Genomic DNA, 23,253 nt, shown 5'->3' with positions numbered 1-23,253 from the left:
TCCACACTACCATGGAAGTAAAATCCAAATGCAATTGAATCTTTTACATTAAAGAAAACATAAAGAATGTGTGCTTAAAATCACGAAAACATTGAGTAAAATGTTTTAACCATTCTATAGTTATAGTTATTATTTAATACCCACAAAATGATGCGAGAATGAGATGAATATATAAAATAAATATGATTTTTGTGATTATTTTGGAATGAATTTTGTAATTTCGAAATAGAGAGGCATGTTCCTATTTCAAATAAAATACTATCTAAATGCCACCAAAGTATTCACAACTATGCTTCAAATACAACTCTCTGTTTTTTTTCTGGAAAAGATTAATACGCATAAGAAAAGAAAGTAATATACACGAATACGAGGGGCATGCCCCAAGTAAACAAGACAAAGAACAAACCGAAACAGACAAGAAACAAGAGAGTAAAAATCTGACAGAGAGGACTTGGAAGCAAACATGAACACGTACGCTGCTTGGACCCAGCAACAAACCATATCCAAGCAGCGAGGCAAATTAACAAAAACAACTAGCTAAGAGAGAGGCCTTGGAGGCGAGAAGATTACTGCTCCTGTGTGTTCCATATCTGGCGAATGGAGTCTGGGATAGTGCGCTTGTTGATGTTGTTCAAGTGAAGCCCGAATGAGATGAATAATGTCTGCACTTACTTCTTCCTGGTGAGGGTGGGAGATGCTGCTGAAAATTCTGTTGTTCCTTTCAAACCAGAGGAAATAAACTGTGGCGGAGAGAATAAAGCTTGCTAGAATGTGTGTTGCTTCAATACAGCTCATTTCAATACTTGTAGGAAAATTGTACCATCAAGTGCTTGTCAAAAAAAGAACGCAGAATTAAAAACTTCTTGGCATGCACGATATTTGATGATAGGTGTTCTTGTTTGATCGAGAGGGTTACGAGTCTGTTGAAATTAATCATACAATTATGATTTTAAAATGTTTATTATAGCCATTAAAAAACTTACGGATATGGAAGAGTCTGGATAAAAAAATTAATTATGCATGAAAAAAGATGCATCATCTATAACATACTCTAGTATAATTAAGTCCTTACATTTAATTAAATCTTTTAATTGGACCCAAAATAATTCTTAAACGTAATTAAATTTTAATTTGGCTCATAATTAAATCAAATTGATTTATTAAAAATTTAATTACATTCTCAGGCATAATTTTTGTATAAATTCATTTAATAATTATTTAATTTGATCTTGAATTTGCATTGTTTCTCCATTCTTAGGCACAATGGAGTACAATTAGTTTCCTAACTTCGTCTGAAATTGCAGCTTGATCTTGTGCAGATGAAATCTTCTGCGGCCTCCTTTCTCAATATCACCAGTCTTTATTTTATTCTCGGGTCAACCTCCTTTTCCATATAAAAACGAGCTCACCAAGTCAATATGGGTCAAACCATGCTAACCGGGTAAAAAATAAATTTCAGACTGTTTCGAGTTAAAATCATTTTTACAGGGCAATACTGGTCAAACCATGTTGACTAGAATAAAAAATGAGTTTTGAGATCAATTCAGAAGTGAGCTTGCGGTCCGCAAGCTTCAGATACACCGGATTACCATGCTCCCGTCCTCACCATAGCAAATCTCAGGAACTCTCTCTTCTATTGCTGACGATTCTTTCTCTTCTTAGATCTCACAACTCTAGGTACATCAAGCCACCGGACCACCACATAAAGACTCATATCCACTCGAAAGCAAACCCCAGGTAGGTTTAGGAGTTTTATCAAAACCATAGTAGTAGAATCCAAGATGGGATTTTTTTGGGTTTTTAATTTGAAGGGTTGATGTTTAAATTTTATTTTTTAAAAATCGAAACAGTATTTGTTTTAAGAAAAATAATTTTTTAAAATATCAACAGGTTAAGTATTGGGTTTTGAGGGTTAATTTGTATTTTTAACTGCCGGTAAATTTTTTTCTTTCTATTTTTTCTTCCTGCTACATATACCAGATTGGTTGAGTTTCAAGTCTACTCACCACACTGATCAAGAACTATGATGGTCGGTTGAGTTCCAACTCGGACCCACCGCGCTGTATGATCAAAGCATATCTCAAATTCTTCAGTTGTTATGTCTCGCAAAAACTAATTTGTCAAACTAATCCAAAACCACAAACCCTTCCATTTGAATCGTTTATATGTATTAGTCAGCAATTTTCTAATCTCACCAATCAAGACAAAAAAAAAAAAAAAAGCATTTACAAAGGGGAATTTGGACAATTACAAAGGGATTCGTCATCTCTGATCAAGGGATTAAATTAAAACCTATAGCAAAATAGGGACTAAATCATAATTCACTAAACTATGGAGGACATAAACGTGATTCAATCTTCACAACAAGAAGCGAAGCTCTAAATATTTTCCAGAACCGGAGAAATTTTCTCCTCCTATCCGATCATTTTCCTGTCGTTAATCACCGGTGGAAATCGCCAAGGTTTAGCTTAGAAAAGTCTCTCCCTCTCTTTCTTTTCTACCTGGGTTTCTACGATCGTGAACCTCAGGCATCACTTGAGGTAGAGAAAGCTCCAAGAATTATGAATTTGTTGCCTGGCTTAAAGTCTCTTAGTTAATACCCTTAACCTGTTTGACAAAATGCCCCAATGAAACTATTTTTAATAATATTTGCTAAGAATTGATACTTTTAAGCTTAAACACAAACGCACAAAAGGGCTCTAAAAAATCTTGTTATTTTTTAGGCACTTATCTTCGGATGTTTTTAGGAGGAGAGGAACTGTCAAAGTCTTGCAAGGGGCTTGCACTGGAACTGGTCAAGTGTCTCAGTGAATCCGATTGTATTAAGGTTCTGCATTCTTTACCAAAATGATGTTTTTATTTTTAAAGGTCTCTCATTGGTGAAATACAGTCTTGTTGAGATTTATGTTTGTGCTTTACATATGTAGATTGAGAATCGACCATATAAAGAATGTGCAGGAGAGAAGTGCCCTTCCATACCAAGTGAGTGTGTGGGACTTAGAGAAACTTATTTCAATTGCAAGAGAGGCCAGGCATGTTCTTGTTTTTGTCTTCTCTTTAATTCCATTTGATTTCTTTCTGTTTTCTTGTTTGTGGGCCTTTCAAGCATTCCTTACTTTTATCGAGACGATTTTTAAGTTTTCTTTGTGCTCTGATTGCAATGAGTTATAATTTGATTCTGAGCTATGTTGCATTGAGTTATGGGTTCTGTTTTCACATATTTTTGAACTCAAAAGTTCTAGCATTACAGTACAATTAAAGTATCAGTAGAAGATTTTGTTGATTAGAGTATAGAAGATCTGAGTAAAGTAAACAGCAGGTGTCGAGTTCAAATGGTGATGGTAAAATCATGGTGGTTCTGTATATAGTTATCAAACCCGGCTAGGCTTAGTAAGGCGACTTGGTGACTCAATGAACTGGGACTTGCCAAGACCAGGTTTGTTTTTGATTGTTCGGAGAGTTAACTTGATCAAACTTTGGTCAACCCTGATCTTAGGACTCTGATTGTCGAGGAGGCAAGTTTTTGAGCCATGCTAGAAAATGACCAGATTCATGATCATATACTCGACGAAGATTATAATTTAATCTCCTCAGGGGAAATGTAGAAAACAGTTTCCACATTAATCTGCATATAGCTATCACACTGGTCGCACTTAGATGGTTACATTTTTTGTAAGGTGCTAGAGAGATGGTCTAGGATGAAACTTGAAGCCAAAATTTATTTCCTTTATATGCTTTTTACGAGAGAAATACCCTGCTTGACTGGTGTTAATAATCACATGCTGTGTCTGGAAATTTGATCAATATGAACCTAGAATGAGGATTAATGAAACAGTTTTTAATTTGTCAATCAAGCTCTTACATCTTAATTATAATATTAAAGAAAGGTTTAGCTAGATGGTACGCTAATTAGGTGGTTACAACACCATAATACTGGCTGTCCAATAAAGATACTGGTCATAATACTGAGGAAATTTGGAATTTATGACGTCCAAGATTAAATTAATCAAATTAAATGGGGGTAATGCTTAAGATTCATACGAATGATTTTATACAGGAATAAAATTAAAAGAACTGTCTCTGACTCTCTGTTGTCTACCATGAATTTTTCTGGGCAACAATCACCATGAATTTCGGGGACCAGTTCTCATCCAAGAATTACTTGCAGGCCTCAGAAAAACACAATTGTATTTACACTAGAAAACCATAAATACTTTGAGGAAGCTGGTCAGGAACGAAGTGTAGCAGAGATCAGAAAATCTCGATAATGTTGTCAGATTCCAAACTGTGATTCGCTCTACACAGGAAAACAAATGCATTCAGTAAGCAAAACATGTAATTTAATAGCACAACAAGGAGCAGTGTAAGCAATGCAACAAAAAAAAGATAGTTTTAAAATTAAAAACAGTTTCCTCGGTAAAAACAACTTATTTGTTAAAATCATAGGTATAAGTTCCGGCTGAACAAGTCACAGATTGGCACGATCAACCCTTGGATAAATGGGTTAAATAGATGTATTGGATTATTATTTTTTAACTCGTCCACAATAGGTGTATTGAGTGTGTTTTTTTTTTTAATTAGTCCAAAATAATGTGGATTTGAAAGTTAAAAAAAAGTTATTTTGAAAAAAAAAATTAAAAAAATTATTAACCAGGTCTTACCTAACTTTTAATGGGGTTGCTTGAAATTGGCTTCATCAACTCCTTAAACACCTTAAAAAAACTCGATTTGAGTCAGATTTCAGGTCGTTAGGTTTACGAGGCAACTCATTATATTAATTACTTAGCTTAAAACATGTTACTCATGCCCAAATCAACAGAATGGTTATGATTATAGCACATCTTTCAAAGTCTGAAAGAAGTACCTGCTGGAAATAATTATCTGATCAGGCTTTCAAAGTCTTCCATCAACCTTGCACGTTATTAAAATTTCCATCTTTTTTCCTAGAAGAAAAAGATTTCATATTATTTGTGGTTTTGTTTTTCAATTCTTGAAAATAAGAAAAAATTGTTTATTCTGAATGTTTTTAATTTTAAAAAATAAAATTGATATAATCCTTGAGATTGACTATCCTTATACCTTCAAAAAATTCACCAGTTCTTATATTCTTTAAAATATAAAATAGTAATGAAACGATACCAAATAGTTACAAATTTAGTAATGTATATTTATAATAATGGAGTCTTATTGGAAATAAATAATTTTAATTACTTAACCTTTGAAAGAAGGAAAAACACTAGAAGCAGAAATAAATATCGTAGAAGTTTGTTTTTTTTGTGGTTTCATGTTCAAGCTCTGTGGTTGCTCATATGATGGCCACTGGAAGCTTGCATGGTCGTTAACTTCAGGACCCGTGAAATTAGTCGAGATGCGCGTAAGCTGGCCCGGACACACACGTTAAACTAAAAAAAAAATATGGTATTGTAAATGAAGTGGAAGATGCTAGTAAGCCAGTGAAATTACAATACACTAGGAGCACCACGACATATCCAAGTTAAAACTTAAGAACGAAATTCGGCAAAGATTAAGAGCAATCTCGTCCAAGCAATTGCACAGAAAACTACCATGGAGATTTACTTGGAGTCATAAAGGTGATTTGCTCGATGTACAAGGTATTCTTCGGTGAAAACGTAGAGGGATTAAAATATGATATATGTGTGTGGACACCCACACTACCGAAAGAACAAATGAGAGCGCTGCCATTGCGTACGGTGGTTCAAGTTTTGCCTTTGAGCCGTTACAACTTTGCCATGTAATTGCAGGGACTCTGATTGCCTCTGCAAGGCAGAGTACAATTTATAAAAAAACTAAAATAGTTGCGGATTTTACGGTTCATCCAATTCCAAGCACAAAACTATCATAGATTGTGATAGTGTCATGAGTTTTTTTTTGTCCATTATTATTTTTTTGTTACTCGATTTCTTTCCTAGTTGATCCTTCCAAACTTGGTTTTTTCAAGGTTTGGATCGATGATTTATACCGATTTACTTTGCATTGATTTTTCATCATGTTCAACGAAGGTTTTTTTCATTAAATTAATATACACAATATGAAAAATTCATGTTCAATTTTCCATGTTGGTGAGTACGCGAGCATGATAATTTGATGCACATGAAGCTTGCAAATCGTTGGATCACTTTTAAATTGATCCCAAAACTTATTTTTTATCACAGTCGACATGGCTTAATTAGAATTGACCTGATGAGCTCGTTTTTCATTCTGGATCCTGTGAGCTAGTTTTTTATGGAAAAAGATGGTTGACCCGAGAAAAATATATTTTTTAATTTTAAATTTTTTCTTATTTTTTTTAGATTATTATGAATAAAAAAAGAAATAAAATAACATGCAATAAAATTTTGGAGAATTCAAAATTGGGTCATTACATAGGTAAAGAAAAAGTAATAGCTAAAGTAATTTTTTTCACACCTTAGCAACAAAATGTGTTCTTCCACCCATGATTCACAACGATACATGGTCCTCAAACAACATGGTCCTGTATGGACAGCTAATTTATTTGTCAATGATTCACCTTTCATGTTGTCACCTTAAATGTGTTCTTCCAGATTCATCACATTCAGACCCAGTTGTTATCGATCTTTGAATTATGTGAAATTATATATATATATATATATATATATATATATATATATATATATATATATATATTTTTCTTTGAATTTGTCTAGCTATCAATTTTTTACTCGGTCAACCAAGATACGAACTCATTCATACATGAAGCCTTGTTGAACATATAAAGCCATCGACCTTGATCAGAAGTTTATTCAACATTTTTTCATAATACCAGTATTTTTTTAGTGTAAGATCAAGCATACAAATGCATGGCCCTACAACATGATTTTCTGTCTATATATAGGCAGGAGTGGGAAATCAGTCAATAATTTCCATCTTTGATCTTGCTTTCCTGTTTTCTGAACATCTTATCATGATCTACAACATTAATCACTACATGTCATCAAGCTTAACGTCATCCTCAATTATATCTAGCATGTCATTTTTTAGGAGAACATGCTTGTTAGGATGATTTTTTTTAGTAACTAAATGCTGTTAACACAGCATGATATTGCTTGCAAAAGCTTGCCAAAAATGCAATTCCTTCCTCCTGAGGTACGTACATCTATTTGCTTAGATAGTGCACTGACCTTATGATGAAAATTCAAGAAGAGAGAGATAGGTTAGGAAAATTCCTAAAAGGTGTTTGATATTTTTCTTATTGTTTGTTCTTGTTGAAACTTCAATATATCTGGGCTATTTATAGCCTCTAGTATAGCTTAACCAGAGCTATGATCGCTGAAGAATATATAATGAAGAAAATCTTAATCTATATTAAAAAACAATCAGAACTCATATCCTCGTCATCTTCAGTTTCTAATCCTGTCAGCTTCTGTCTCTACCGTAACTTTGAAAATCATTGGTTGTCATCACCTTACTGCGACATTTTGCCATGCCAAAAGAAAAAACATGTTTACTGGTTAATAGTCACTGGACTCAAAACAATCCCTGATGGGGAAGACTCTGTGAATCCGGATTTTGAGGCCATGCTCTAATTTGTAAGATAATGGGCCGTGCCACTGCTAGAATCCTCAATCAACATACATGAAATATGAATACGCCCAAACATGTCACAAAAATAAGCCCATAGAGGGAAAAACCCTAAGGGGCTTTCACTAAAGCGACCGACAGTATCCATGCGGGACAGGTGAAAAAGAACTGCCAAAGCATTCCATGTTCATGGACTAAAAGGTTGAAATGAACGGCCAAGATCATTGTTTCCCCAAAGAGATGCCTTGATCTGGCGGTGAACGACTAAAGTAGCTAGGGTTGGAATTTGGCAACACAACATGGGTAAAGAAAAAGATAGTTTTAAAATTAAAAACAGTTTACTCGGTAAACACAACTTATTTGTTAAAATCATAGGTATAAGTTCCGGCTGAACAAGTCACAGATTGTCACGATCAACCCTGGGATAAATGCGTTAAATAGGTGTACTGGATTTTTTTTTTTTAATTCATCTCCAATTGGTGTATTTGTTGGTCTTATCTACGGTTCAAGATAGATCTCTCTTTATAAAAGAGTATCTATCTTATCGGGTTAAATCATAACCGTTCTAAATTCTAAACAATAGGTGTGTTCTATCATATAGTTTTACACCTCACATGTCATTAAAGTCTACATCTAAAAAAAAAAAGATTGTAAAAGAGTTTTTGATATTTTGGCCACACCTTAATGGACAATCAGAAACTGGTTATGATATCCATTTTGCATTTTAAAACATGAGAAAGATGTAATTTTTGTTTTTATGAAGATATACCTAGAAAAATTTTAGGATTTGACCGTATACATGAAAAAAAATATTTTTTTTGTTTTTTGAAAGGAGAAATTAATTTAAAATAATAAATATTTTTTTGGAAATATTTTGGAAAAAACCGGGTATTTTAATACCGGATTTATATTTTACAATGTAAATATACAATACGATATTGTGCAAAATTGATAGGGAAATTTTGAGAAAATCACAATTTTTTTTACAGGATTTTTTTGAATTTTGAATTTTGAATTTTGAATTTTATTATTTTTTGTTTTTTAATAATAATATAATATTATAATATATATTATATTATAAATAAATTTTATATTAAATATATATGGGTCGGGCCGACCCAAGAAAGATGGGGCCAATATCAGCCCAAAAGGGATTGGGCCGATCTCCGCCCAACATATTTTTCTCTCCCTCTCCTTTTGATCTGGGCCAACACCGGCCCGGTCCAAAGTTTACTGCATGAACAGTGAACATGAATTATAATTCACACCACCTGTTCATGCGTGAACAGTAAGACGTGAATTATAATTCATGTTTATTGTTCACGCTGTGAACAGAGAATGAAGAAGAAGAGAGTTGTGACCGCTATTGCTGAATGGAGGTGTTTAGGTGGCGGCTTACAGTGGAAATGGTGGTGGTCAGACCGATAATGAGAGTGGTGGGCGACTAAAGAGGCAGCGGTGAGAGAGAGAAGGAACAGAGGGTAGAGTTGGCTGGGGATGAAAAAACTAGGGAGAGGCTGATTTTTTGCCGATTTTGGACCTAATTTTCTTCCTTCTCAGGCCATGAAATCCACCCCTATTTATAGGGAGTGGAAGAAGGTAATCTTGTCTTCACATGGAAAACATTTCAGCCCTTGATTCGGGTGGTAATGATCCCAATCGTTGGTTCAAAGTAAGCACCATAAACTATCAAATCTAACAGTTGAAGGCTGTCTGAGTTGGCTACTTTAGGCCGGAGCTGGGGCCATTTTGATGATAATATGCTCGAACGGACCATACTCGGGGATGGAGGAATGTTAGGTGACTAATTTGGTTCATGTGTTGTCAATTTTGGTGGACATATGAGACATTAAATGCACCTTAAAAGTAACCCCTAGGCAGCTTTTTCAGCAAAATAATGAAAAAGATAATGACCAATACCAGAGTTTCAAAGTTCAATTCAATCCTCCACCTTTAAATTTGATTTAATTGCACCCCTAATTGATCCTATACTTTTGATTTAGTGCAATGTAGTCCTTGCCGAGCTTGAATATGAACATCGCATTTACGCGTTGTTTGCACTATGGTCTTTGGTCTCGGATTTATGTAATTTAACCCCTAATTGACCATTAAACTTTCAATTTCTTCAATTTCACCCCGGGTTTTCTCAATTAAGCTTCTATAGGTTGACGCTTTTTTCAGATTGGTCATTGGCTGTGATTTTTGTCAATTTGACCTCTAATTGACCCAAAAACTATAATTTTCTTCCAATTTGACTCCTAATTTCACTTGTGAAAACTCGAATCAATAACAATAAGAGACGTGTTGCTTGTGATTAAAAAAAAGATGGGGCCAATGGCATGCAGTCCATGCCCGTGTATATATATATATATATATATATATATATATATATATATATATATATATAGAGAGAGAGAGAGAGAGAGAGAGAGAGAGACCCTGGTTCTTGGGCTTTTATTTCTTAATTAAGCCAATCGAATCAAAACAGAACAATATTGAGATAAGCTGAAACGTGCACACACACTAGCTATATATACCCTCTTCTTCCTCCTATTATATTTATATATTTTTGAAATAAAAGACTCGGGTTCTTCCTTATTTATCAAGCCAATATATTGAGACGAGATGAATCATGCACACTTGAAGCTAATAAAAGTATATATAATCTTCTTTTTTTGTATTTTATTTATATATAAAAAAAGCTTGGTCCTTTTTTAATGATCTTTCTAAAGTTTTTTAAATAAAATTATTTTATTAAGAGTGGGTGGATTATGTTTAATAGCACGGTGGTTCAAGTTTGCTTTTTGAGCCGTTACAACTTTTTCTTCCATGTAATTGCAGGGACTCTGATTGCTATAGAATCTGATTTTGCAAGGCACAGTACAAAGATTTGTATTCTATCTTCGAATACATTGCAATTTTCTCTTCTTCTTTTTTAATGATATGTTTAATTTTATATTTATCGTCACTGTAAAACTATAGCTAGAGGATCTAGAAATCACTCAGTTTGGCCCGGTAGATCAATTAGGTGACATCTTAATCTGGAGTTCGGTCAAGAGATAACCTGTTCTTTCTTCTTTTTTATTTGCTTGCTTTTTACAAAAATAATATTGTTTTAGATTTTAAAAAAATGAAGCAAAACCTTTAAAATCATATTGTTTTTTATTTTAAAAAATCAAAACTTTGATTAACTCATTCAACCCAGTTTATAAGATCATATTATCTATCGAATCTGACCTTATAATTATATGTGAAAATGTAAAACTCGATAATTATGAATCTCCTAAAAAACATAATGCAGAGAATTAAAGAAATACCACGTGATGTATCAATAAAAAAGAAGAAGCAATGCTTCTGATTAAAAGATTAAAAAAGGAGCAAACCTTGTATGTTTTTAAAGCCTACTATAGCTACTATCGTGCATTGATAATTTCCAAAACGCTAAAACCGTGTTTTTAGCATTTTTAGTCCCTTAAAGTCTTTTTTCCTATTTGTTTTTAATTTTAATCCCTCTTTTATAAGGGCTTTACATTTTAGTCCGAAACTTGATTTTCTTCATGAATGGTCTCCGGATATGAGAGAAAAGAGGAAAAGGAGAGAGAGTTATTGAATTATGATGGAGAGGAGAGAAAGTTTATAAACGTTTATTTTTTGGTGATGAGACTCATTATTTTTGGTGTTATTGGGTTCTAATTGATCAAAAAAGTTTCATTTAGGTTTTTCTTTTCATTTATCTTGCCTAAAAAATTAGATTTAGTTGTGGAATTTATTTTTGAATCGAATTAGTTTTTGTTTTTAACCATTTAAATTTTGACTTAATACCAAAAATGAATTTCTTGAATTCCCTATTATGTTCATAGGGTCTTTTGGCTAAGAAAATGGGTTTGTACCCCTAGAAAACGGTTGTCTAATTTTTTGATCACTTGAAGGCTCGAATCAATAAAAATAAGCGACATGTTGCAATTAAAAAAAAAGATGGGGCCAGTGGCATGCAGTCCTCTCTCTCTCTCTCTCTATATATATATATATATATATATATATATATATATATATATATATATATATATATATATATATATATATAGAGACCCTGGTTCTTGGGCTTTTATTTTTTGCCAAATTATTTTCCAGTTGCACTCAAATTATACAGGAAAATTAAGCAGGAATCAATATTCAGTAAATTAATTCTAATTAAATTCCTATATAAAAAGTAAGAAAATGTAAAAAAAAAACGACAATTAATGTTTTATTTATTTATTGATATTCAACAAATTTAAATTCTATCCCTTATTTCTTAAACCAAGCCAATCAAAATAGAATAATATTGAGATAAGCTGAAATATACATGCACACTAGCTATATATACGTACCCTCTTCTTCCTCCTATTATATTTATATATTTTTGAAATAAAAAACTTGGGTTTTTCCTTATTTATCAAGCCAATATTCTAACCAAAATATAATATTGAGACGAGTTGAACCATGCACACTTGAAACTAATAAGAGTATATATAATCTTCTTTTTTTTGTATTATATTTTTGAAATAAAAGACTCCGGTTCTTTTTTAATGATTTTTTTTTAAAATAAGAATATATATTTTGTGAATTTGTTAAGAGTTTGTGATCGAGTTTTTTTAACTACAAAACAACATATTGTTTTATTTTCTCAGTATCATATAATATATGATATATAATGTTTACTTTATGATTAATAATAACGCGATTAATAAAATTTAGCGGGTCTTTGTTAATTAGTAAGAAAAAAAGATTAGTAAACGGATAATTCCAAGACTAAATGTTTCAAATCAAATGTTGATAATGATTAATGATTTATTTATAGATAATTAAAAGCCAATTTAAACTCTATCCCTTTGTTTGTTTCTTATGCCAATCCAATCAAAACGGAGATAGACAGGCTGAACCATGTACACTATATATACCCTCTTCTTCCTATTATATTTATATATTTTAAAAGAAAAAAACTTGGATTCTTCCTTAATAAGCACAAATTAACTGATCGTGAATTTACAGGATGTACGTGACAAGGCGGCTGTCCATGTATCAGAAAGATCGGTCAGCTCTTTCACTGCCTCCCCCAGATGGTCCGGATACCGGTATCTTGGTCATTCAAGATATTGAAAACGATTTTAAACACTGTTTTGGGTTTACATGCCCTATTTTTGGATCCTGTCTGTCGTTTAACATCACTACAGGCTTGCCACTCCCGCAAAACACCGTACTGGAAGCATGTAATATGAATACCTGGAGCTATATTCAGCCCATCCCAGTTATAAACAAGCCATTATCCGCTGGTGTTTACTACATCCTAAATTCGGGTTTTGGATGCCATAGAGGGTAGGCAAATTTCTTTCTTTTTATTAAGGCACATATATATAATTATGATAAGGGTATGCAGCTTACGTTATTTCTATTTGAACTCAGGAGGCTAGGAAGGCATCGAACCTATTCTAACCCCTTGAGCTAGCTTATGTATAGAATCTTGTTTTTGTCTTAAATATTGAATCATGATGGGTTTGATTAGTTATTCAGAAAATATAAACAAGTCATTAATTTGGCTTAATTAATTCTGTAGGCTTGCTTACACATCTTGTGGGGCGAAGACCGAGTATAAGTTCTGTTTTTGCTGCGAAGATTTTCACGAAGTTGGACCAAAACCATTAGATGCTTCCAATAAATATCAACAGTTCTACATTACAAGAGGGGGCTCTGGTTTTCGGTTCAAGTCTCTTGCCTCGGATGGTCATGCTCCTGAATGCTTACAAAGCCTTCACCGTATGTCTTCTGAAATAAAGAGGAGTAATTTCCAGTTAGATGATGTTTCTGGCCTTGACCATTCGCTGCGAGGATGCCTTCCGGAACTCGACTTCCCTTTGTCTCGTGGGAGTTCTGATGCTGTTGTAGTTGGTAAATGGTATTGCCCTTTCATGTTTATCAAGGAAAACAACGTGGCATTGAAAAATCAGGTGACAATGTCAAGGTTCTATGAAATGACTCTTAAACAACAATGGGTCAGGATTTTCTCTTGCAGCAATTGTAATGATAATAGTACCGCGGGTGATTCTATTGCATTTGATGTAGATGTTGAAACTGAAGTGGTTTATGTCTTTGGGATGGAAAATTGTCAAAATGCAAAGGTCATTGATAGGATAAAATGGTTTGAGGGGTTAGACAAGGAGGGAGAAGCAGCACCATCCGTTGGTTTGGACAGAGTAATCATTGAGAAGATCATTAGGGATCAAGAAAGCTTCGGTTGGGTTAGAGGGAAAGACAAGGTGAAGGGAGTGGAGAGATTTGAAGGCGAAGCAGAGGAATGGAAGGAATTTGGGTGCTATATGTTGGTGGAGAGGTATATACTGAGGAGACGTGATAAAACACTGGTTCTGACCTGGGAATTCCGGCACGCTCACCGGATTAGATGCAAATGGGAATGATTTTTCTATTATTCTTGACATGGAATTTCTTGTAACGGTGGAAGTTTTGTTTTGTTCTCATTGATTGCATACCAAGAAAACAACTGAATCTTGGGGACAAGAACTTTGTTGAATTGATGCCTTAGCTGCTGATGTGGAGTTTGTTGATGTGGAAGCTGATATAAGTTTTAGGTTTAATAAAACACTTGTTGTTTTGAATTTGTCTAAGTTCTGTTAGGATTGACATAATCCTCTTTATTTAGTCATTATCTTTCTTTTAATTCTGTTACATAACAGTAGCAGATTGTGCTGCTTGTTACTTGCATTTAAGCTTTTCTTTTGTTGTTTAAATAAGCACTGATATGATCAATAATAAAGGTGTGAAGTTTTCAGAAAAAGTGTGATAATTGATCCTTTGCATTTTATTATGTTAAAATCCAACAAACTTGCAGGCAGCAGGCACAAACTAGAAAGCAGAGATCATAAAATCTCGATAATGTTGTCAGATTCCAAACTGTGATTCGCTCTACAGAGGAAAACAAATGTATTCAGTAAGCAAAACATGTAATTAAAAGCACAACAAGGAGCGGTGTAAGCAATGCAACTAAAAAAAGATAGTTTTAAAATTAAAAATAGTTTACTCGGTAAAAACAACTTATCCGTTAGTTATAAGTTCCGGCTGCACAAGTCACAGATTGGCATGATCAACCCGTGGGTAAATGGGTTAAATAGGTGTATTGGGTTTTCTTAATTCGTCCAAAATTGAGGCCCGCAAGACTTGAAAAAAGGCCCAAGATCTTGGTGGTCTCTCTCAAGTTTTAAAGGTCACCATGGCCTACTTTTGACTCGAAAATTGTAACATGCTGATATGCAAGTTCACTTGACCAGTACTAGATGCCACAGCTAGATAGAGTTTTTGCCTTAAAAGCTAAGAGGACTTGCGTGATGGAGCCCGAAGCGGTGACAGCATCCCGCACTATCTGTTTTCATGGAGGACATTTTATCATCATTTATAGAGCAATGCTAACAATGGCAGCTTTCGGGTCATTGATTTAATCTCTATTCGTGTACTTACTCTTCATGAAATGAAATCCGCGCGGTCAATCATTATTAATGTTTATCATATGTATGCTTGAATATTTAGCACTAACAGAGAATAGAAACATCAACGTAACCAAGCTCTGTGTAGTTTTAGCACATTCTTGAGACCTTTTTAATTATGATCTATAATGGAAATGGAGGCCCAGAAGGTTTCAATGGGTGGCCCATATACATGCTTGCATATGATAATGGCGTTTGAGTGATATGGAAACCATGCTCTGTATAGTTTACACCAAGGCCGGAGAGTGTTTTGAAAATGACCCTGAGACCATGAGAAGAAGAAAAAATGAGATTTTTGAAATAGAAAATCCTAAGATAATGGCAACAACATGACTTGAAATGTAGACGTCACTAACAGCGTAGTTTTCGACCATGGCGATCAGCAACTATTCCCCAGAAAACAGATGTTAGAGCTCTCCCAAGCATAAACGAGGACCCTTTACACATGTATAGAACGTTTTTGTGAAGAACATTTCATCAGTAATCATACATAATGCTCTCCAACGCAAGTCTAAAACAAGGAAAACAAGCTCACTGACATATCCAGTATAGTAGCCAATATCTTTCTCTAGCTCTGCAATACCAAAATCTGTAATATACAGATAGACAGGTACAATTCATAAATGCCCTGTTCATTTCAGGGCCATTTGGAAAGAAAGAATCATGAAACCCCAGTTAGCATTAAACAGATGGATTGCACAACATGTACGAACACTCACCATGAAATAAAGGAATGGAAATAGAGTTCATATTGGAAGTGCTACGAGAAAAAAAAAAGACATCACAGTTAATCTCAAATAACGTTGTACGAATGATGCGAGATGCCAAAAAAACTGAAGCAAAGGCAGGCCAATTAGCAGATGTAGTGAAGTCGAAATGCCACTTAATATTTCAGCTACAAACCAAAACATGCAAATGCATCTCTCTCTATAGGTACAAAAGCATCCATACAAACAAAGAGCATATGATAATTGATTTACTTTAATTTACGTTAGGAATTTGAGAATGTCCCCATTTTTCACCTTGACAAGCTGCTGTATGTCAAAACTCAGGTTTCTTTCAGGATCAAAATGATTTGAGATGAGCACTTACCAGTAGAAGCACAATAATCCGTATTGAAACAATATCACGAAATGGGAATCATCCTTGCACCTGAGCAATAACTCTCACAGTAATTATTCCTCTTCAACAATGCCTCTACGGACGCTTCTGCAGGTTTTTTTTTTTTTTGTTCTTAACAAGCACTTGATGGTACAAATTTGTTATACAAGTATTGAAATAAGTTATATATTGAAGCTATATACCATGCCGGGCTGTGTTTGCTAAAGTTGTGAATAGCTTTGGTAGCGTTTAGATCCTATTTTGAAATAGAAAAGATGGGAACAATAAGAACTTGTCTCCCAGTGCAGAATTCTGTCTAAAATGATCCCAAAGACAAATTTCTCTGTCTGTCTCATTATTACTGTGGGATACATCATTTTGTAAATGTTAAAATAATAATTATAAATATAGAATGGTTAAAGCACTTCTCTCAATTTTTTCATAATGCTAAGCACACATTCTCTGTGATTTTCTTAGAATGTAAGCACAGATTCAATTACATTTGGATTTTAGTCCGAATACAAGAATCGGGTTTCATATATAACTATATAAGCTTTAAATATTAGAACAATTAAAATATGCTCAATATTCCCCATGGTGTGAAAACCAGTTGACCACATCAACATCCTTTCCGGCTGCTGGAGGTATGCCTTCCATCACCTTCTCTTGGCCCTTTGGATAATAAATTCCAGTCCTCTCATGTGGAACCCAACCATTGCTATCAGTCTCTCCCATGTGGCTCTTATTGTTCCTCACTTCCTCGGCATCCACCTTCATTGTCTCACGTATTGTGTCAGCAGAACTTTTCTTGTGGTAGGTTTTTCGAATCATTGGCCTATATATGTTTTCACAAATAAATAGTGATATTGATCTATAAGAAACAGACCAAAACATTAATGATCTAGCCATAAGTTATAGCTAAATACAAACACTTACTTTTTCAAGAAGATTATTACATGGATCTGATTTATGATCGACTCAAGCTATCAAACCAGCCGGTTCAATATACATTACAAGCTTTGAAGGAAAAAAAAAGGAAAGAAAGAAAGCTGGAAGCCTTACTTGAAATTCATGGTGTGTGCACCTCTAGCAAATGTCCCAGAAGACATCTCTCTGTCTTTGCCAAGCTCCAAACAGTGTGGATGGTTCGTGCATCATATATAAGGCATAGGAACATTATATATTCAAAGCAAGAAGGCATGGGGGTGTTATCCATATCTCTCATTTCTATGGAGATTTTGTTTGGGACCATTTCACATACGTCATTGTCTGTTTCAACTGCTAAGCATCTAGATATCGAAAGAGATGGCTGTTCCTCAAGCAATCATTCATGATCAGTTGGCCTTGTATCCATAGCGTACAATTTCATAATCAATAGTTTATTTTTTACTGGAAAAAAAACACTACGAGTAGACCAATCATATAATTGGATTGAATGTGAAATAAAAGAAAATCTCACAAAATTATTCCAAATCAGAACACTATCATGTCCAATGAAGCCATCATGCAAGCTTTACCCATGCCTGAAAGATTGGTAGCTTTTGGGGACCATTTTTATCCACATATGGCTGCTTGGTCTTTCATCATCTATCCTGGCCCGCACCAATAAAGAATACCACCTTCCGGCTCTTCTGACCAAACCCATTGACAGGTCGTGACAATCTGAACCCCACTTGGTTCGTACACAAATATCGTGGCAACAAGGATAATTTGTCATAACCATATTTACAAGAACATTTGGGCCGTGACCTGGTCCAAGGATTAGGGTTTTAAGTTAGGCTGAGTCGGCAAGTTTGTAAATTGACCCACGGGGTTTATTGTATTTTTCAATAAAACGATATTGTTTTGAACAAATTTATTTAAGAAAAAAAACTAATAAATTAAAAACTAAAATGATAATTTTTTGAACAAAAATTAAAAGAAAATAGTTAAACGAATCCCACCCTAGTTTTAATTAGGTCATTCAAGTCGTGGGCTAACCTGTCAAGTCATCAAAATTTAACTAAGTTAACTCCCCAAACAATTCAAATACAAACCCGGCCTTACCAGGTCCCAGTTCATTAAATTACCAAGTCATCTTAGAGCGTGTTTGGAAACACGGTACAAATCGTATTTCTTTAAATTTTAATTTTTTTTGTTATTTTTTTTATTTTCTCAAGTAGTTTTGATGTGCTGATATTAAAATAATTTTTAAAAAATAAAAAAAAATTATTTTAGTGCATTTCTAAACGAAAAATATTTTGAACCGCAATCATTACCATAATTCTAAGCCGGGATTGATAACTATATACAAAACAACCATGATTTTATTGTTGGGTCTTAGACTTGCCAAAGAAAAGCAATGCCTTCCCTACATTGCTCTATGACCTTGCTAGTCAACAACCAGGCTGATGGCATAACTACCCTAATCTGTAGTGGTTGAGCGGATATATAGGTTCAAACCGAATCAAACCAAATTAATTCAGTAGACATTTCGGTTTATTCAGTTCAGCTAAACTGTTCATGGGAATCCAAGGTATCAGTTACTTCTTCACAACAAAGGTGATCCATGGCGTCGCGGCTAGGCTTTGCTTTATATGTTCTTGTAACTGAACTGCCATCTGCTTTCAGTGATCTTCGCAATAAGATTCCCATACATATATTTTTTTCCTTAAAGAGACAGTGACACTGTGGTAAGACTAATGATTCATTGTCCATAGTTTAAGTGCGACCAGTGTGATAGCTATACGCAGATTAATGTGACAACTGTTTTCTACATTTCCCCTGTGGAGATTAAATTATAATCTTCGTCGAATATATGATCATGAATCTGGTCATTTTCTAGCATGGCTCAAAAACTTGCCTCCTCGGTCTGGGAGCGCTGCCATTGCGTACGGTGGTTCAAGTTTTGTTTTTTGAGCCGTTACAAGTTTTTTTGCCCTGTATTGCAGGGATTCTAATTGCTACAAAATCTGACTTTGCAAGGCAAATTACAAAGTAAAAAGATTTGTATTCTTCTATCTTAAAATATATTGCACTTTCCTTCCTTTTCTTCTTTTTTAATGATATGTTTAATTTTATGTTTGTTGTCACTGTAAAACTATAGCTAGAGGATCTAGATTTCACTTAGCTTGGCCCGATACGTAGATCAATTAAGTGACCTGTTAATCCGGAGTTCGGTCAAGAGACGACATGTTTTTTCTCCTTTTTATTTTCTTGCTTTTTTACAAAAATAATATTGTTTTAGTTTTTTTTTTTAAAAAAGCAAAACCTCTAAAACCATATTGTTTTTTATTTTAAAAAATCAAAACTTTGATTAACCCATTTAACTCAATTCATGAGATCATATTATATATTGAATCTGACCTTATAGTATATCAGAGTACAATTTATAAAAAACTAAAATAGTTATGGATTTTATGGTTTATCTAAGCATAAAATTATCATGGATTGTGATAGTCATGAGTTTTTTTTATTCATTTTTTTTGTTACTTAATTTCTTTTCAATTTGATCTTCCAAACCTAGTTTTTCCAAGGTTTGGATCGATGATTTGTCCATATTAACTTTGCACTAATTTTTCATGATGTTCAAAAAAGGTTATTTTCATTAAATTGAAATACACGGCTTGGAAAAGGGGTCAAAATGGGTTTGTACCCCTAGAAAACGGTTGTCTAATTTTTCGATCACTTGTGAAGGCTCAAATCAATAACAATAGGCGACGTGTAGCTATAAAAAAAAAAGATGGGGCAATGGCATGCAGTCCATATATATATATATATATATATATATATATAAAGAGAGAGAAAGAGGCCCTGGTTAGTTCTTGGGCTTTCTCAAAAATAAATTATACAGGAAAATTAAGCAGGAAGCCAATATTCAGGAAATTAATTCCAACTAAATTTCTATATAAAAAGTAAGAAAATATCAAAAAAAAAACCGCAATTAATGTTTTATTTATTTATTGATAATCAACAAATTTAAATTATATCCCTTATTTCTTAATTAAATCAATCCAATTAAAACATAATAATATTGAGATAAGCTGAAACATACACGCACACTAGCTATATATACCCTCTTCTTCCTCCTATTATATTTATATATTTTTGAAATAAAAGACTCGGATTCTTCTTTATTTATCAAGCCAATATATATTCTAACCAAAATATAATATTGAGGCGAGTTGAACCATGCACACTTGAAGCTAATAAGAGTATATATAATCTTTTTTTTTTGTATTATATTTATATATATAACTTGTTCTTTTTTTAATGATCTTTCTATTTTTTTTAAATAAAAATATTTTGTGAGTTAATTTGTGATCAATGTTTTCTTAACTATAAAACAGCATATTGTTTTATTTTCTCAGTATAATATAATATATGATATATATATATATATATAATGTTTAATATATGTTAATTAGTAAAAAAGAAAGATTAGTAAACGGATAATTCCAAGACTAAAGGTTTCAAATGATTAATGATTTATTTATAGATAATCAAAAGCCAATTTAAACTCTATCCCTTTGTTTGTTTCTTATGCCAATCCAATCAAAATGAAGATAGACAGGTTGAACCATGTACACTATATATATATATACCCTCTTCTTCCTATTATATTTATATATTTAAAAAGAAAAAAAAACTTGGATTCTTCCTTAATGCTTTTTCTAATATTTCTTCTTCTTCTTGTTTTTTATTTTGAAATAAGCACAAATTAACTGATCGTGAATTTACAGGATGTACGTGACAAGGCGGCTGTATATGTATCAGAAAGATCGGTCAGCTATTTCGACTGTCTATATATATATATATAATTTATTATTATTATCATTATTATTATTATAATTAAGAATATGCAGCTAGCTTACGTTATTTTTATTTGCACTCAGGAGGCTAAGAAGGCATCGAACCTAGTCTAACCCCCTGGGGTTATGTATAGAATTTTGTTTTTGTCTTAACGACAAAATCTAAGCCAAGTTAAGGTACCGAGGCACAACCAATAGCAAATGCCTCCAGGCTGACAAAGTAAAACTAAAAGTTGAAATCATTACTACTTCACAGGTTATTAATCAACATCTAAATTTGATAACTCTTCCAAGAAGATGCAACCTAAAAGCAATCATCAATAAAGACTAGCCAAGTAGACTAAATCTTCATCACTGACAACAAAATACACGAGGAACAAAATAAAAACTGGACTTAAACAACAAAAAAGAATATTATACCTCATGAGCAATGTGCATTCTCCCAGAAGGTTCAAAACCATCATCATAGCAAATGGGTAGTGGTTTTTTTCTCAAGAAGATTACGTAGTTCATCTTCTTGAATACATTCTTCACCAACGCTTCTTACAAATTGAAACCTTTCCTCTAAACTTAACAATCTGGAAATCAAAGCCCATCAACAAAATCCAAAAAAGATCAGAACTTTACACAAACCAGTTAAAATTTTCATCAGAAGAAAAGATATAGAGAGAAAATAATTACTGGGGTGTAGTGGGATTTGATGAGGATGAAGCTGAAGGGGTGACAGTGAGGGATTGCATCTCACAGAGAAAAAAAAAAGAAAAAAAAGGGGGCGGCTGCTGATGTGAAGAAATGGAGGGGGGAGGGGGGGGGGGGGGGGGTGTGTCGCACCCGACATCGCGGCGGCCCACAAATAATTCTCTTGAATTATGGAAAAAGAACAGATTTCTGGTATCTGGTTCTTTTAGGAAAAAAGTCTTGTTTGAGGAGTCGCCACCTAGTATTATGGTCACTAGGAACCCTAACTGGTCATCAGAGATTCTATGGCTCGGGATTGGTTACGTAAAAGAGAAGATATTATCACCCCTTAAACGTTCTGCCTGAGGCAGACTGCATTGTCGGTTTTGTCTTAAATTGCTAAATATTTATTAGTTTATGCTATGATGATTTGTTTATAGTATTCCTGACTCTGACGCCAGTGAATATTCGAGCTCGAATAATTCCAACTCTGGCGTTGGTAAAAATTCGTAACTACAAAAAAATTAGATCAATATATTTTTTATTCCTTGTTCTAGCACCAATGAATAAATAAATAAAAATAAATGTATTTTTATGCATGCACATATTTTTTTTATTTTTCTAGCTAAATAAAATAAAATACAATGAATAAAAATAATATAAATTTAAACCGGTATTTATTCCTGACTCTAGCGTCAATGAATAAACCAATAAATTTTTATTATTTTTTTCATGCATACATATTTTTTTTATTTTTTTCTACCTTTATTACTTTTCTGTTTTTTTTTTATTTTTTTATTTTTTGGGCTGGGCTGGACCCAGCCAGCCCGGCCCGGCTACTAGCCCAAGCCAGTGGCCCGACTGGGCAAAAGAAGAAGAAGCACGCGTGAAGTAAATTCACGCGTGCATGAATAGTGTGAAGGTAATTTAATTACCTTCACACTGCATTTGAAAGACTTATTGAATGCAGAGGATGGAAACTTACCTGTGCAGCGAAGAACGGTGCCGAAGACAATGGCGCAGTGGCTGTTCTATTTTGTTTCCCGGTGTAGCTCCACTATCTTTTGGATTGTTTTTTTTCTGCAGGCGCGCTTCTCTGTTTTTCTTTCCTTCTATGTTTTCCTTTTTCCCCTTTGAGATTGTGTTTGGGAAGGAATCATTCATGATCAGTTGGCCTTGTATCCATAGCGTACAATTTCATAATCAATAGTTTATTTTTTACTGGAAAAAAAACACTACGAGTAGACCAATCATATAATTGGATTGAATGTGAAATAAAAGAAAATCTCACAAAATTATTCCAAATCAGAACACTATCATGTCCAATGAAGCCATCATGCAAGCTTTACCCATGCCTGAAAGATTGGTAGCTTTTGGGGACCATTTTTATCCGCATGTGGCTGCTTGGTCTGTCATCATCTATCCTGGCCCGCACCAATAAAGATTACCACCTTCCGGCTCTTCGGACCAAACCCATTGACAGGTCGTGACAATCTGAACCCCACTTTGTTCGGACGCAAATATCGTTGCATCAAGGATAAGTTCACATAACCATATTTTCCAGAACATTTGGGTCGTGACCCGGTCCAAGG

The 23,253-nt window shown here is 33.8% G+C and overlaps 2 protein-coding genes and 1 long non-coding RNA gene across 3 annotated transcripts; 1 reads left to right on the top strand and 2 right to left on the bottom strand.

Moving 5' to 3' along the window:
* Positions 1–537: 537 nt before the first annotated feature.
* LOC133695805 (uncharacterized) lies at positions 538–21,751 on the bottom strand. Its single transcript, XR_009842549.1, has 3 exons — positions 21,665–21,751; positions 21,404–21,561; positions 538–740 (listed from the first exon to the last, which is right to left on the bottom strand). It is a non-coding gene; the product is annotated as an uncharacterized LOC133695805 (long non-coding RNA).
* On the top strand, positions 2,131–3,186 carry LOC133695803 (mitochondrial protein pet191 homolog). Its single transcript, XM_062117748.1, has 3 exons — positions 2,131–2,540; positions 2,724–2,827; positions 2,928–3,186. Exons 2-3 carry the CDS (start codon positions 2,738–2,740, stop codon positions 3,069–3,071), a joined length of 234 nt encoding a protein of 77 aa, XP_061973732.1. The 5' UTR covers positions 2,131–2,540; positions 2,724–2,737; the 3' UTR covers positions 3,072–3,186.
* LOC133695931 (uncharacterized) lies at positions 16,607–17,262 on the bottom strand. The gene has a single exon (XM_062117910.1). It carries the CDS (start codon positions 17,100–17,102, stop codon positions 16,776–16,778), a length of 327 nt encoding a protein of 108 aa, XP_061973894.1. The 5' UTR covers positions 17,103–17,262; the 3' UTR covers positions 16,607–16,775.
* Positions 21,752–23,253: the final 1,502 nt, after the last annotated feature.

Source organism: Populus nigra, chromosome 6 (assembly GCF_951802175.1).
Source record: "Populus nigra chromosome 6, ddPopNigr1.1, whole genome shotgun sequence".
In the NCBI taxonomy this organism is placed as follows: domain Eukaryota; kingdom Viridiplantae; phylum Streptophyta; class Magnoliopsida; order Malpighiales; family Salicaceae; genus Populus; species Populus nigra.
The sequence above is the reverse complement of the archived record's forward strand: the minus strand, read 5'-3'. Positions and strand labels throughout refer to the sequence as shown.

What these genes read in the sequence shown, in the direction of transcription:
- LOC133695803 (XM_062117748.1), top strand. Translation starts at nt 2,738, where the DNA reads ATGTTTTTAGGAGGAGAGGAACTGTCAAAGTCTTGCAAGGGGCTTGCA. An exon ending in GTGAATCCGATTGTATTAAG is followed by an intron (nt 2,828 to 2,927) that starts GTTCTGCATTCT and finishes TTACATATGTAG; the next exon opens with ATTGAGAATCGACCATATAA.
- LOC133695931 (XM_062117910.1), bottom strand. Translation starts at nt 17,102, where the DNA reads ATGGCTAGATCATTAATGTTTTGGTCTGTTTCTTATAGATCAATATCA.